General features: G+C 39.1%; 1 protein-coding gene across 3 annotated transcripts; it reads left to right on the top strand.

Moving 5' to 3' along the window:
- Positions 1–2,718: 2,718 nt before the first annotated feature.
- LOC101736418 (zinc finger C4H2 domain-containing protein) lies at positions 2,719–13,028 on the top strand. 3 transcript variants are annotated; one of them, XM_038019421.2, is made up of 5 exons: positions 2,719–2,887; positions 6,079–6,250; positions 9,523–9,701; positions 9,773–9,865; positions 11,951–13,028. In XM_038019421.2, the coding sequence occupies exons 1-5, from the start codon at positions 2,829–2,831 to the stop codon at positions 12,075–12,077; spliced, it is 630 nt and encodes a 209-aa protein (XP_037875349.1). In that variant the 5' UTR covers positions 2,719–2,828; the 3' UTR covers positions 12,078–13,028. The 3 variants fall into 3 exon arrangements, with proteins under 3 accessions (XP_037875349.1, XP_037875348.1, XP_037875350.1); XM_038019420.1 differs by having other exon boundaries at positions 9,773–9,904; XM_038019422.2 differs by having other exon boundaries at positions 9,773–9,904; positions 10,141–13,028.
- The last annotated feature ends 426 nt before the right edge of the window (positions 13,029–13,454 follow it).

Raw genomic sequence — 13,454 nt, 5'->3', positions numbered from 1 at the left:
CATTAAATAATATGCTGTGGTTTATTTTCTGTATTTTATTTATGCTTTCTATATAAAGGATTTATGAAAGTTGTTTAGGAAATTTTAGGGATAAATTCAAAAGAAACTAGGGTAAAATGTGGTAAAAAAAACGTAACTGGAAACACTGCTTTGAAGTTTTCAAAATTCCAGGGCCGTAAAACAACCTCAAAAAAAAAAAGAGTTTTCAAAATGTCGTAACGCTTTAATTTTTTAAATCGTTTTTTTTTGGTCTTGGTGTGAGTTATTTTACGTTGTAGTATTAATTTAGAGCAACTTTTAGCTTTATGAGAATATTAGACGATTAGACATTGAGAAACTCTGTTTTGAATTCTCTTTAGACATAACTTGGCTCCAATACTTTTTTCTTCGTTAGCGTTTCGTAAGCCTGTGTAACTATTTTCATTTCTTACAGAAAGTTTATTATTAAAAATCAGCATGCCTCGAAGATCGAAAATGAAATGCTATTTCGGATGCCTTGATAACGGTGAGTTTACACTATTTTCCCGGTATATTATTTGCTAACAGAATTATTATTCATAATATAATTAAATGAATTAGCACCAACTAATGGTCCTTCCTATTTCTGCTGCCTAGCTATCATATATGTTAAGTTTTGATCAAAACAGTCGGTATTAAGTCTCGTACTATCACACACACACCTCAGATAATAAAATTGTCTCGAGTGGGTGGAAGTATTTATGTTTTGCAACTCAGCGTATTATATGCTTATTGTCAAGTGGGCCCGAACTAGTTTTTTGGAATGATCAATCAGTCATGCTTTCCTGTTTAAATAAAATACAGCACAATTGATCTCACATCCAAAGTTAGATGATGGCATTCACGTTTTGTTTCCTGGTGTTTGATAACTAAGTTACACCAAGTGGTCTGTGACCACGTTCATCCTTCTACCCAATATAAAATAATGTTTTTATTTTTGTAGACAAAGGTTTGATAATGACAAAATTTTATGGAAAAATTATAAGGAGCACTAAAATGTCTGAAACATGAAAAGATTGATGCACTATATTTGAACCAGAACGTGTTATGTAATATATTAATTTGTAAGTATGATTACATTATCACTAAATTTTTCATGGTCGTATTTTTTCAATATTTGTTACATACTTATGATACTTTGTTTCTCCGTTTCAGAAGAGAAACTCAGCAAGGAACGTGAACTCTCAAGGATCTTAATTTTTTTTAAATATGTTTATAATTTATAAATTAATAATTGAAATAGTTCATAAGAACTAAATTGATGCTAATTTTGTTTTAAAATAGGTTGTTTAGTTCTTATAGTATTACGTTTGAATAGTTATAATTAGTAAGTTAGTAATATATGAAAATACTGATATAAATTTTTGTAAATAACCTTTTGTAAATTCTACGAGAAGATGATTTTAATTAATGATCAAAAGTCAACGGTCTTCAAAAGCATTATTTGCAATTATTTAGATTAACTGTGGAATATATTTTTACTAAGTTGTGTTTTCTGTATGAGCAGATATAAATGAAAATGCCCAAACATGATTATGTTTCTTACATTTTCATTATGTAAAATCAATATGCTTGTGACTGAGTATATTAATAATTTATTAAAACTTAAGTGATAGACAGCAACCCCTATGGCACTGCTGAAGTTTATAAGCACTGGTGACCACTTATCATGAGCCGGGTTGCGTGCTCGTCTGCTGCTGAGTCCAATAAAAAGTTTCGAAACCCTTTCTATTATTTAGATGTAATATTAATGTACATTTAATTTGGATTAAAAGATAAATTTACATTTTATGTTTGCATGTGTATGTTTATAATTCATTTGCATGTAACGAACATCAGTTTCTTTTGTAACAAAATGCAAACTAATGGTTTGTAATGAATGTAATTAACTTTAAGATGATTTTCTTTCAATCTGCTGTTTGTTTCATCTAGTATTACCAAATATAAGAATGCTAAGAATAATTTAGTATTCACTTTAGTGTGTGTATTATCTCTACAATGCTAGTTTAAATGACAATTATTGTATGACGAAGCATAGGTAGTGTTTATAGATGTAATATTTTCATACAAGATGATCATGATCATGATCTGTCACGATCAACTTTAAGCAAGAACTGCTATCTTTAAGAAACAAATTTATTTAATTTAATTCAAATTGTCTACTATGTTTGTAATGGAAAGCTGACATGTTTATATTTCGCACAAATGACTTATTGACATAGAATGATTTGATTATCTAGACTTAATTAACTTTTAGATAACTTTCGATTTAATGTTAATAAGTACGCTAGTAGGATTAATCTAGAGGAATTATTGTTATTCGAAATTTTATACAATTGTACGTTCATACAATCTTTTAACAGAAAATTGTTTGTAATATAGGGAAATTAAATAGCTTACAGAGAATTACAGCTTTTTATTTTAAAAAACTGTTTTCTCTCTGTATGAAAAGATCTTATCGATTAGAATGCTGAACACAATCAAACATTCCTTAATATCTCATAAGTACTACCGGGAATTTCAGCGATTCTAAACGATAAGATTTTTTCATAAAGAGAGTTATTAAAAATATTAAAATTACTAAAAAAGCCACCTGGTGGGGGGTAGGGAGACTAATAATCGATCGTAGCGACGCCTGCTGGACCGGGCTTTAACTAAAGCAAAAATAAAAATGAGAGTTGCGCATCTATCTCGTATATATTAAGTGTATAATCTATGGAGGAGACATCATGGAGACGTCGCTTCTGTAGGTTGACTTTATTTCAAATTTAAAAACCGGAACGTACATTTTTGAGCCAATAGTAAATAAAATGACCGCTGAAAACGAAAGAGAGATATATCACAAGCTGGAGGCGATGAAGGAAATAAGGTAGGAGCCGTAACCAAAGCTAAATTTGTTCAAAATGCCGTCGCACCTGTGGGACTTGGATCAATAAACACTCTAGCATTGTATAGCAACAATTTTATAAATTAAGACAAATATCGCTTGAGTACACAATTGCATTAGTTCTATGCTCTATTTTAAATAAATCACTGCTTTATAATTTCAAAGTATTCAAACAATTGAAATTTATAAAAGAGTAAGGGATATTTTGAATTTCCCTTAGCAGAAATTCACAATACAAAACTTGTCTGTTTTGCTTTGTAGCAGGTGTATTGCGTTTTTATTTATTTATGCGTAAAATGTTCTATTTATCTTATGTTGCAAATGAATCTTCTCTTGTAATGTGCTGGTGAGGATCAAGTGCTTTAATTATTTTTACGGTCTAGAACACATGTATGTAGCCTAATAGGTAGTAAGTTATTACATTCACTGATGGACTGCAACAATAATGGTTTAGCCGCTGCCTTCCTTGAAGTGCTTAGCTTAAATTTTATTTGAAGGTATATATAATAATGTAGTACTGAGGAAACACTACAGAGTTTATACATAGCCATGAGATAAACTGGTGGTAGGACCGGTTGTTAGTCTGCACGGGTAGGTATCACCAACCTGCCTATTTCTGCCGTGAAGCAGTAATGAGTTTCGGATTGAAGGGTGGGGCAGCCATTGTAACTATACTGAGACCTTAGAGCTTACGTCTCAAGATGGGTGGCGCATTTACGTCGTAGATGTCTATGGGCTCCATTAACCACTTAACACCAGGTCGACTGTGGCTCGTCCATCCCTCTAAGCAATAAAAAAATAGCTGGACATCACTTTTTTTCATTAAATTCACCTCACTTTTATACATAGTAAGGTTTATACAAGTTCTCATCGTCTTATAGAAGGCTAGTTTCTGTACAATATTTATGTAATTAAATATAACCATTGAATGTATGAGTTATTACTTTACAGCCAATGTCATAAACAGAGAGTGCAACTGTACTCTCCCAGAACAGTGTTTTTTGCTTATGGTTTTGTGAATCAAGCAAGGAAAACCAACTGATATTTATATTTCTTACTAGATTACCAAATTAATTTATTCCTACAGTGAGAGACCCTCCTTAGCCCTTAGATTGTGATTACAACATAATTAACTAACTACCTTTTAGTTAGAAACAATAGATTCATCATCTATGGGGGTGGGATAGACATTTACTATATATGGGCCAGGACTGTTTCCCTATTCAAGCCCCTACACTCAAAGTGCCATATTTCATTGATGGGTCACCTGCCGGTTGTCAGTCCATCTGTATACTTTATACCTGATAAGCTCTTCCTGAGGAGTATGAGTGACTTCAATTGCAAGCTTCAAGATAGGATTGCTTAATCACAACCTCTAGATACAGGCCCCACAACCTGTTATTAGACAACCTCATATTTGATATCACCACATCCCAAAGCTTAAATTATATAGCCTGGTCCCTGTCCTACTACCAAACCAATCATGCGGAGCATGGTAGGTTCGCATATGCTGAGCCATTTCACCAAGGAGCACTCCACCTTCTGGTACAGGTTCCCAACGTTCAAGCCATAGATATTATAATAATTGTACATCATAAATAGATCAATGAAGCAAATTATAGCAGAGGATGTCTAATATAGCTTTAAACTACCTGATGAGAAGCTCCTAAGAGCCAAAAAAGCATTGGTCCTGGTGGACAATTCATACCCTATGATGTTAATTTGGGTTATTATGAGGGGCTTTACAGCATGACGTAAAGCCCCGCATTGTCGACGTTACAGATGCAAGGAGGGTTAGTTTTCTAGACATACATACACTGCAAGCTCAGTTTACCCAAGTACTCAATTCGCGGATTGCGATGAGTGATGGAGAGGTCCGGCGCTGAGCTTGTCCGTCGCCGATAAGATAAAAAACGAGAATTACGACTATAACAGGTTGTAGGGCGTCTTTCGAGCCCGCACTGCTAAGTATTGTCACCGCTCTATTTCCACCGCGAAGAGGGATAGCCGTAGTATTAAACAACTGAGAACTCATATCTCAAGGTGGCAATATTCATCTTGTCCTGTCTGAGACCCCCAGTAAGCATTTAACATGTGATAGGTGGTAAGCTCGTTAACCCCTCCATGCAATGAGCTAATAACAGTTAGAAAAACATTCGGCTGTAACACTATGCCATATCGTATTTGATACATAACATGAGATCCCTACCCGCCAAATCGCTGTTCTCGCTAGAATAGTCTCGACCGCCGCTGTCGAAAGACTTATTTTTCTCGGCGTGAAAATAAGCGAGCTTACCGTCATTTGTGCGATGAACCGCTTGTCTCTGTGCCCACAGTACGGCTAGTAACCATGTGTCGTCACACCCTGGTTATTTATTTATTTATTCATTCATTATACGCAAGTTCGGAAACAGAACAACGAAAGATCACCAATTAGCTCTCTATTACTCTCCTCGTGTTTAGACAAAAGTGAGTGTCTACTCTTCGGGTGCCATCGGGACTTCGTCTCTTTTGAGGGTATTCCCATTGAAGAAAATTTTGAATTTCGCTTCAAACACTCGTGCTTCCAGCAGACTTATTGCCTCACAGAGTCTTCTGCTTCGTCATTACAAGGGCGTTGGGAAAAATTTTGGTACAAGGGTTCGATTTACAAAAAGTACCTCACTGGCGCACCGGACCGTCTCGTGCTCATCTTACAAAATTACTTGTCGAATCATTTGTTTCGGTATCAGACCGAGGGAACTCGTTTTCCTCCCAGGCCAAGCGCGGCTGGAAACTTGTAGATGTATTAGCGAAGTAGCTCCCCTTGAATTGATAGGCCACGCGGAGGCGCTCGGACAGCACTAGTCGCACCCGCCGTACCCGCCCTGAGAAGATTAAGCCGGAGCGGATCCGGGCTACCATTTATCCCCCGAAAGAATAGAACAAAAATATCAATTCTTAGCTACTTACCAAAATGCTTTACTTCGTTGGTTGTTAATGTTTTTTTTGTGTTACTCTTGTAGGCAGACGAGCATACGGCCCACGTGATGGTGAGTGGCTACCGTCGCCCATGGACTTCAGCAATGCCAAGGGCAGAGCCAAGCCGCTGCCTACCGCTTAATACTCAAATGTCAAAGTAACATAACAAAGTGCTGATTTTAATATCTTGAAACTGTACCTTTAAATTTCAGGAACAAAACTATAACCCTGGAGAGACTAAAGCGCAGCATCATGACGGAGGTGCGCAGCGGTGATCAAGAGGGGCGTTGTCTAGCTCAGTACAAACGCGAGATGGAGCTGCTGCAGCAGGAGAAGATGAGCCATGTGGAGGAACTTCGACAGATACATGCCGATATTAATGCAGTAAGCTATCTATATATTAATACGTGAAGCAAAAACTTTCTACCATTTCTTACGAAAATTGCGCGGACGGAGGAGTATGAAATTTCCCACACTTATAGAGAATAATAATATAGAGAAGGAGTGCACAATGGTATTTTTTTTATTTTATATTATGCATTAAAAATACTTTAAATCAATAAAGAAAACATTACACACACTACCATGTATTTGACACACACACACACATATACTCTTTGTTTATTGTCAAACTTTTGTTATTGCTTAAAGTCTGTAGTCAAATTGAGAATAGGTTAATATTCTTTATTTTTAATATTACAAGTATTTGTCAATAGTGTAGTCTTGGCGAAATCTGCGACTATAGAAATATAATAGTCCAAACTTATAATATTAATTAATTATAGTCGAATTTCGACTACTGCGGGAACACTAGTTTTAATTAATATTAGGTCTTTACTTATGAAGTTGCTGTTTAGTTCATAGAAAGTTAAAGTAATTTTTTTTTATAAATCTATTAATTAAAATAAGCACCCCTGGTATTGATATATTTGTCAGCGCAGTGGTAAATTTTCAACGGCCTTCTTGAAGAAGTCAGGTACGGAACAAATAAACCGTTCAAAGGGCTTTTGTACTGCTTCTAGGGTACTAAATTTTTTCCTTGCTAAAAAATTGTCTATACTTTGGATAAAGTAGAAGTCTGTCGACGCAAGGTCTGGCAAGTAAGGCGGATGACGCAAACCTTTCAAACCTAGCTTTTGTAGCTTAGATAACGTCTGTTGTGGCATATGAGGTTCAGTGTTGTCGTGTAAGGGCAGCGGGGACTAGCGATTAACTAAGGCCAGCTGAAGATTCTCTAGCTTCTCCATCATTGTGTCCAGTTCTTCACAGTTCACATTGGCAGTAATGCTAGTGCTATTTGTTGAGCTGTGATGAAATATACTAGCACTCGACCAAATATTGATGTACAGTGTCGGGGACAGAATCTCCCACGAGATGCCCGTACGGAGGTGGCCACAATAAGCGACTCCGCTACATTCCTCGCGCGACATCCGCGCCCCGCAAGGACAGCACCCACCTTAGATTTAATTCGGAATGTGTTTACCTTGCCAAACTACAAACTGCAACTTAAGCCGCTTATAAACTAGCTCCCTGCGACTATACTGGGATAGCCGATAATCTCCATAAGAAAAAGAGGATTTGCGGAGTCATCATTCCTAAAAAAGAATACTTTGTCCGGATTCATACAAGAATATTATATGATTTTGCGGATTCAATGAATATGCGCTAAAAAAACCTGGTATTGAAAACATGCTAGTAAAGAACAGTTCTAGGGCTGCCACACTCAATAATGGCGATGTTATATTTTTTTTTAATCGTCATGAGGTTGTGGCTCTTGCCACCATACAAACTTATTTGACTATGGCCTGAATCTCGCTTACGACATTTTCAAGATAAACTTGCATATATATACAAGTTCCGAACAACAACATACTGACCGTCGGTCTACCGAGCAATATCACCCGCTCGGTGGAAGATCTTCCCTTTGTCGTATAACTACGCGGCGTGATCGCAGACCGGCTTAACATGAGGGCGGAAGGTCATGGATGTATTCAGAATGACTTCGAGATATGAATGGCCTTCCTAGAACAGGGTATTTGAATGGCACGAGAAGATGACCGGGGGCCGATGTGACAGGGACTCGCATAGTATCCTCACTTTAAAGGAGCACGGCCATGTTTCCCGCAGGGCTCACTTCGAATAAATATGCTTCAAAGAGCAGAGTCGCGTTTTGGTTTTATTTTTAAACCGGCGGCCCTATATAAGAGTTGTTGTTTGTTTACATTGTCTACAGTTAAACTTTACTGGCAGAGAACATTCGTATCATGTCGATTGTGTTTATTTGAACGCGCCCGTTGTTGCAGGCCGCGCACGCGACTAGCTCATTGTCGTTTTAAATAGAAATTATTGTTTTTTGTTCGGATTCTGTTCTATTGGCCTAAGGTTAGAATGAATCAGTTAATGACGCATTTATTGAAACTAGAAAGCAGTATGGTCTGAATTCGGTCACTTCAAATATATATATACGTGAAGCAAAAACTTTGTACACCTTATAGAAAATATAGAGAAGGAGTGCAGAACGCTAATATATTTTTTTAATTATGTATAAAAATACATTAAATCAGCTTGAAAAACATTACACACACTCCCATATATTTGAAACACACACGCATATATACTCTTTGTTTATTGTCAAACTTTTGTTATTGTTTAGTCTGTGGTCTATTTGAGAATAGATTGAAATTTTTTGTCGTTAATATTATTTGTTAATAGTGTAGCCATGGCGAAATCTGTGATTACAGAAGTTTTATAGTCTTTGACAATAAAACCATAATAATGTTTAAGCTTATAATTGAAATTAAATATGGTCGTATTTAGACCACTGGGCGAACGCTCGTACAAAATTAATGGGTTTTATTTTTAGAGTATCAACTATTTTCACATAATGATGTAATAAATAAAATTAATGTTCTTCAGTTGGAAATTCGCGTTTGATCGAGGCTTCTTTAGAAATAACACAAACGGTGTACAAGACATCACACACCACTTGTATTCTTGTGACGGTAAATATTTAACATTAAAACAACAAACATCATGGAATAAGGGTAATTGGATAAAATTTCATATTACATACGAGTTCCGAACGACAACATAAGGGCCGCCGGCGTCCGAGCAATATCCCTCTCTCTCCCTCTCTCTCTCCCTGTTTCTCTCTCTCCCTCTCTCCCTCTCCCTCTCCCTGCTTCTCTCTCTCCCTCTCTCCCTCTATGGAAGTATTTCTTCTCGTACCGCACCGCAGCCTCCACCACATTATTTTGAGTCACTATCCCTCTCGGACCAGCGTTGTAGTTGACTAAATACGTAATATATGTTAAATCTGTAAATATGTTTCTCAAATATAATCGTTTAAAGTATTCGGTGGAGGCGAAGAGGTCAATCAGAAGCTGTGTGTTATAGAAGGTGTACAGCGAATGTGTAAAAAGTCGCCTTCATCCGCTACTAAATCACCTATAACTTTGTTATTCCCGAACAGATCTCGTTTTGATTCGAATTAGTAAACGATGAACCAGCCTGTTAATGAAGCTGTCAATATTTGTGCGCCCCCGTGCGCGCCCAGGCTGCACAAATAGCTCAATTAATGTATCACTATCACAAGCAAATGATTTTGAGCTATCTAGGTATTTCGTAATTATCCTATATTTATGTATATTTTCCAGATGGAAACAGTAATAAAGCAGACAGAAGAGAGCATGACCCGCAAGTTGTCGAGCGCGTCCCGTCTACACGAGGAGTATCGACCGTTGAAGGCTGAGGTGGACCTGCTGCGGAGACAGTACCTGGGCCTGGAGCGACTCCCCGACCTGCACGAGGAGGACGGCAGCCCCATCACGCCGGAGTGAGTGCCGCCCCCCCCAACCCGCCGCACCGCCGGCCGCGAGACACCACTAACGATCCCCCTGTCCGCAGCCGGTTCCCGCGCGCCGTGCCGCCGCCCCCGCCGCGCGGCTGCTTCCCCCCGCTGGCGAGCCGCAAGCCGCCCCCGCCCCCCGCCGCCTTCAGGTCTGCTCTAGAACAAGATTTCATTACCGTCTCGCTGAGGTTCGATTCTGTTCAGTTCTTTTTGTTTGCATTTTTATTCACAGATGTACCTTCTCCTGCTTCCTTCCCACTTGGACACGCAAAATTTCCATTCAATTTCATTTAAAAAAGTACAATTATCTGCCTGGTCTCCGCAATTCTCCCACGGGTCCCCGGTCAGCACGGCCGAGAGCGGGCGGAGTGGCCTCGTGTGTTCTAATTTATCGAATACTTAATTAAATGTCGACTACTTACAGTACCTACTGCGCACGAAGCTGTAAATAGTAGTTGTCAACACCCTATACCCGATGACCGCAGCTCCGTGAGCGGCTGGTCCGAGCTCGCGACTCTGTTGTCATATTTAACCTACTTCAAACAAGGATGGAGTTCTCGGTTGGCAGGCAGGCGTCCAGGCAGCGTGCATTGTACCTTATTACAAAAATTAAATAAATATATCCCGACTGACCCCGTCTCCTATCTACCTGATCCCACATTCTACTATAATTTACTATTAATTTTCTTTATCAATGTTATATATAATTTCTTTGATTTTTGCTTATATTTTTGGACGCACACCCGCACACACACACACCAAGCACAAGTGTAGCTAATATTAAAAAATAAATTAATTAACAAGTAATTGTTATGGATCGTTCGCGGACGTCATTCGCACGAGAGCGGCCGCCGCGGGCCCGGACTTGGTACATCGGAGCGTCACATATATGGACATTGTGTCCTCCCCGACGCGGCGGCAACACAACCTCTCACTTCATTACATTTAGAAAAAAAAAGTAACAACTCAGCCTCGCGACCCAAACTTTTATAAAGAATCTGGTTGTGTCGACCGGTTTACTGAAGCAACCGGGCCTCGCCGCCAAGCCGCAGGAGCGCGTGAACACAGTCCAACAAAGCTGTGGGTTACTGTAGTGTGAGATGAATCAAAATCAGCGTTAGAAGTTTACTCAAACCATAATATATTACACTTATTCATTACTAGCGGCCCGCTCCGGCTCCGCTCGGGTCTTTAACAAAAATTTCAACAATATTTGACGGTGTTGTATTTTTAAAAATAAAAGAACACTTATTGCGGCATAACTATAATAGTTAGACATATGCTGTCGCGACACTTTTTGTAAATAATAATGTGTTCTACAAAGTCGTAGTACATTATTTTATTCTATCATCAGTAGTTTTCGCAGGGCACGCGATATAAAGAATATATTTTTAGGTAATTTTTTTACACTTTGGGTTACATTATTGGAGTTTTAGTAACGATCCCAATTTTTTTTCAACAAAGATTATAGCCTATGTCACTCGGGAATAGTGTAAGCCTATGTCACTCGGGAATAGTGTAGTTTCCAAACAGTGAAAGAATTTTTCAAATCGGTTCAGTAGTTTCGGAGCCCATTCAATACAAACAAACAATTTTTTTTTTTTTTTTTTTTTTTTTTTTTATTGCTTAGATGTGTGGACGAGCTCACAGCCCACCTGGTGTTAAGTGGTTACTGGAGCCCATAGACATCTACAACGTAAATGCGCCACACACCTTGAGATATAGTTCTAAGGTCTCAGTATTAGTCACAACGGCTGCCCCACCCTTCAAACCGAAACGCATTACTGCTTCACGGCAGAAATAGGCGGGGCGGTGGTACCTACCCGTGCGGACTCACAAGAGGTCCTACCACCAGTAATTACGCAAATTATAATTTTGCGGGTTTGATTTTTATTGCACGATGTTATTCCTTCACCGTGGAAGTCAATCGTGAACATTTGTTGAGTACGTATTTCATTAGAAAAATTGGTACCCGCCTGCGAGATTCGAACACCGGTGCATCGCTCGATACGAATGCACCGGACGTCTTATCCTTTAGGCCACGACGACTTACAAACAAATCTTTCCTCTTTATAATATTAGTACAGATTACAATACTAATGAAATGCCTAAACCCTTCTCAATATTATAATACATTCTATTACGTTACATGAAATATAGTGTATAGCCGTTGCGTAGCAGTGCCGGTTTCTTCGGCGGTGACTAAGGACCGGGAGGGTATTGTTGACTTGCAGACAGCAGCCGCCGCCGATGAAGTCGTGTCTGTCGTGCCACCAGCAGATACACCGGAACGCGCCGATCTGTCCGCTCTGCAAGGCCAAGAGTCGCTCCAGGAATCCCAAGAAACCCAAGAAGAAATAGTTCTCGAGCACACTGCGGATCGCCGCGGGGACACTGCGGGGACCAGAGGGACCTCGCGGCGCCGCGGGTACACTGCGGGGACAGGGGGGACCTCGCGGCGCCGCGTTGCATACGAACATAATTTTTACTAGTGGTAGGACCTCTTGTGAGTCCGCGCGGGTAGGTACCACCACCCTGCCTATTTCTGCCGTGAAGCAGTAATGCGTTTCAGTTTGAAAGGTCGGCAAGCCGTTGTAACTATACTGAGACCTTATAACTTATATCTCAAGGTGGGTGGTGCATTTACGTTGTAGATGTCCATGGGCTCAAGTAACCACCTAACACCAGGTGGGCTGTGAGCTCCTCTACCCATCTGAGCAATAAAAAAAAACATAAGTTTTCTTATGTTCTTAATTATGTATTTCGAACGCGTGCCCGTGGACAGCGCCGGCCGCGCCCCCTCCCCCCCAACCCACCGAGCGATACTGGAGGCAGCCGTTGCACTTGTTTTGTTAACGAAGGCTCCGAACTAAACGAATATGACAAACGTGACTTTGATGGTAGGCACAAACATAGTTCGGTCTAGTGGGACTGGTGGTAGCGGTAGCAGCTGTAGTAGTAGTAGTAGTAGGCCGGAGGGTGAAAAGCTACTGCCGATCCTCCTGTTCCTGGATAACACGTTTGATGCCGGTGAAGTCGCGGGGCGCGGTATTTCATGTTTTGGGAAGACATTCCCTAAACTTCGTTTTTTTCTTGATCACTTCTATTATGTATTTAATTTGAGTTGTAAATTGAACGCGTGTAAATGTATGTAAATATAGTGTTTTTATAAAGTTGATATAGGGAATATACCGTGTATGTTGTATGTAGTCAGCTCACTCGAGGCAAATTTGTTTAGTGCCAATATTAGTGTAAATACGTTTGTGTAAAATATGTATGGATTTTTCTTAATAAAATATTCTTAGTGTTTAATTCAGTATTTTTATTTTACACCACAACTGACTTATATTTTTGTTTAAATGCTTACAAAAAAGTGACTACTCTACTGGTATTGTTACGCCGGTAAGAGTAACGCCATCTATCGCCGAATAGTCGAATAAATATCGAAGGATCTAGTAGCATCTAGAACACTCGAGAAGTACAACGCCATCTATTTTCAGATAACGGAAACACAATACTCGAAATGTGTGGAATATTCTCGATAATTCTAGGGATGTGGTATCGGCTATAATAGCGTTGCAGAGATGGCACGCAGTCGTATAGTAATCGAAACTACTCAAAGAGAAACAGCGAACGGATCACCTGAAGCGAAGCGGAAGAAGTGAATTGAGAATTTTGAAGTGTTTGTTGAGTGTTTTAAGTGTTCTAAATGTAATACACTGGTAACTTGTAATTCGG

This window comes from Bombyx mori, chromosome 23 (genome assembly GCF_030269925.1).
Source record: "Bombyx mori chromosome 23, ASM3026992v2".
NCBI classification, from domain to species: Eukaryota; Metazoa; Arthropoda; class Insecta; order Lepidoptera; family Bombycidae; genus Bombyx; species Bombyx mori.
The sequence above is the reverse complement of the archived record's forward strand: the minus strand, read 5'-3'. Positions and strand labels throughout refer to the sequence as shown.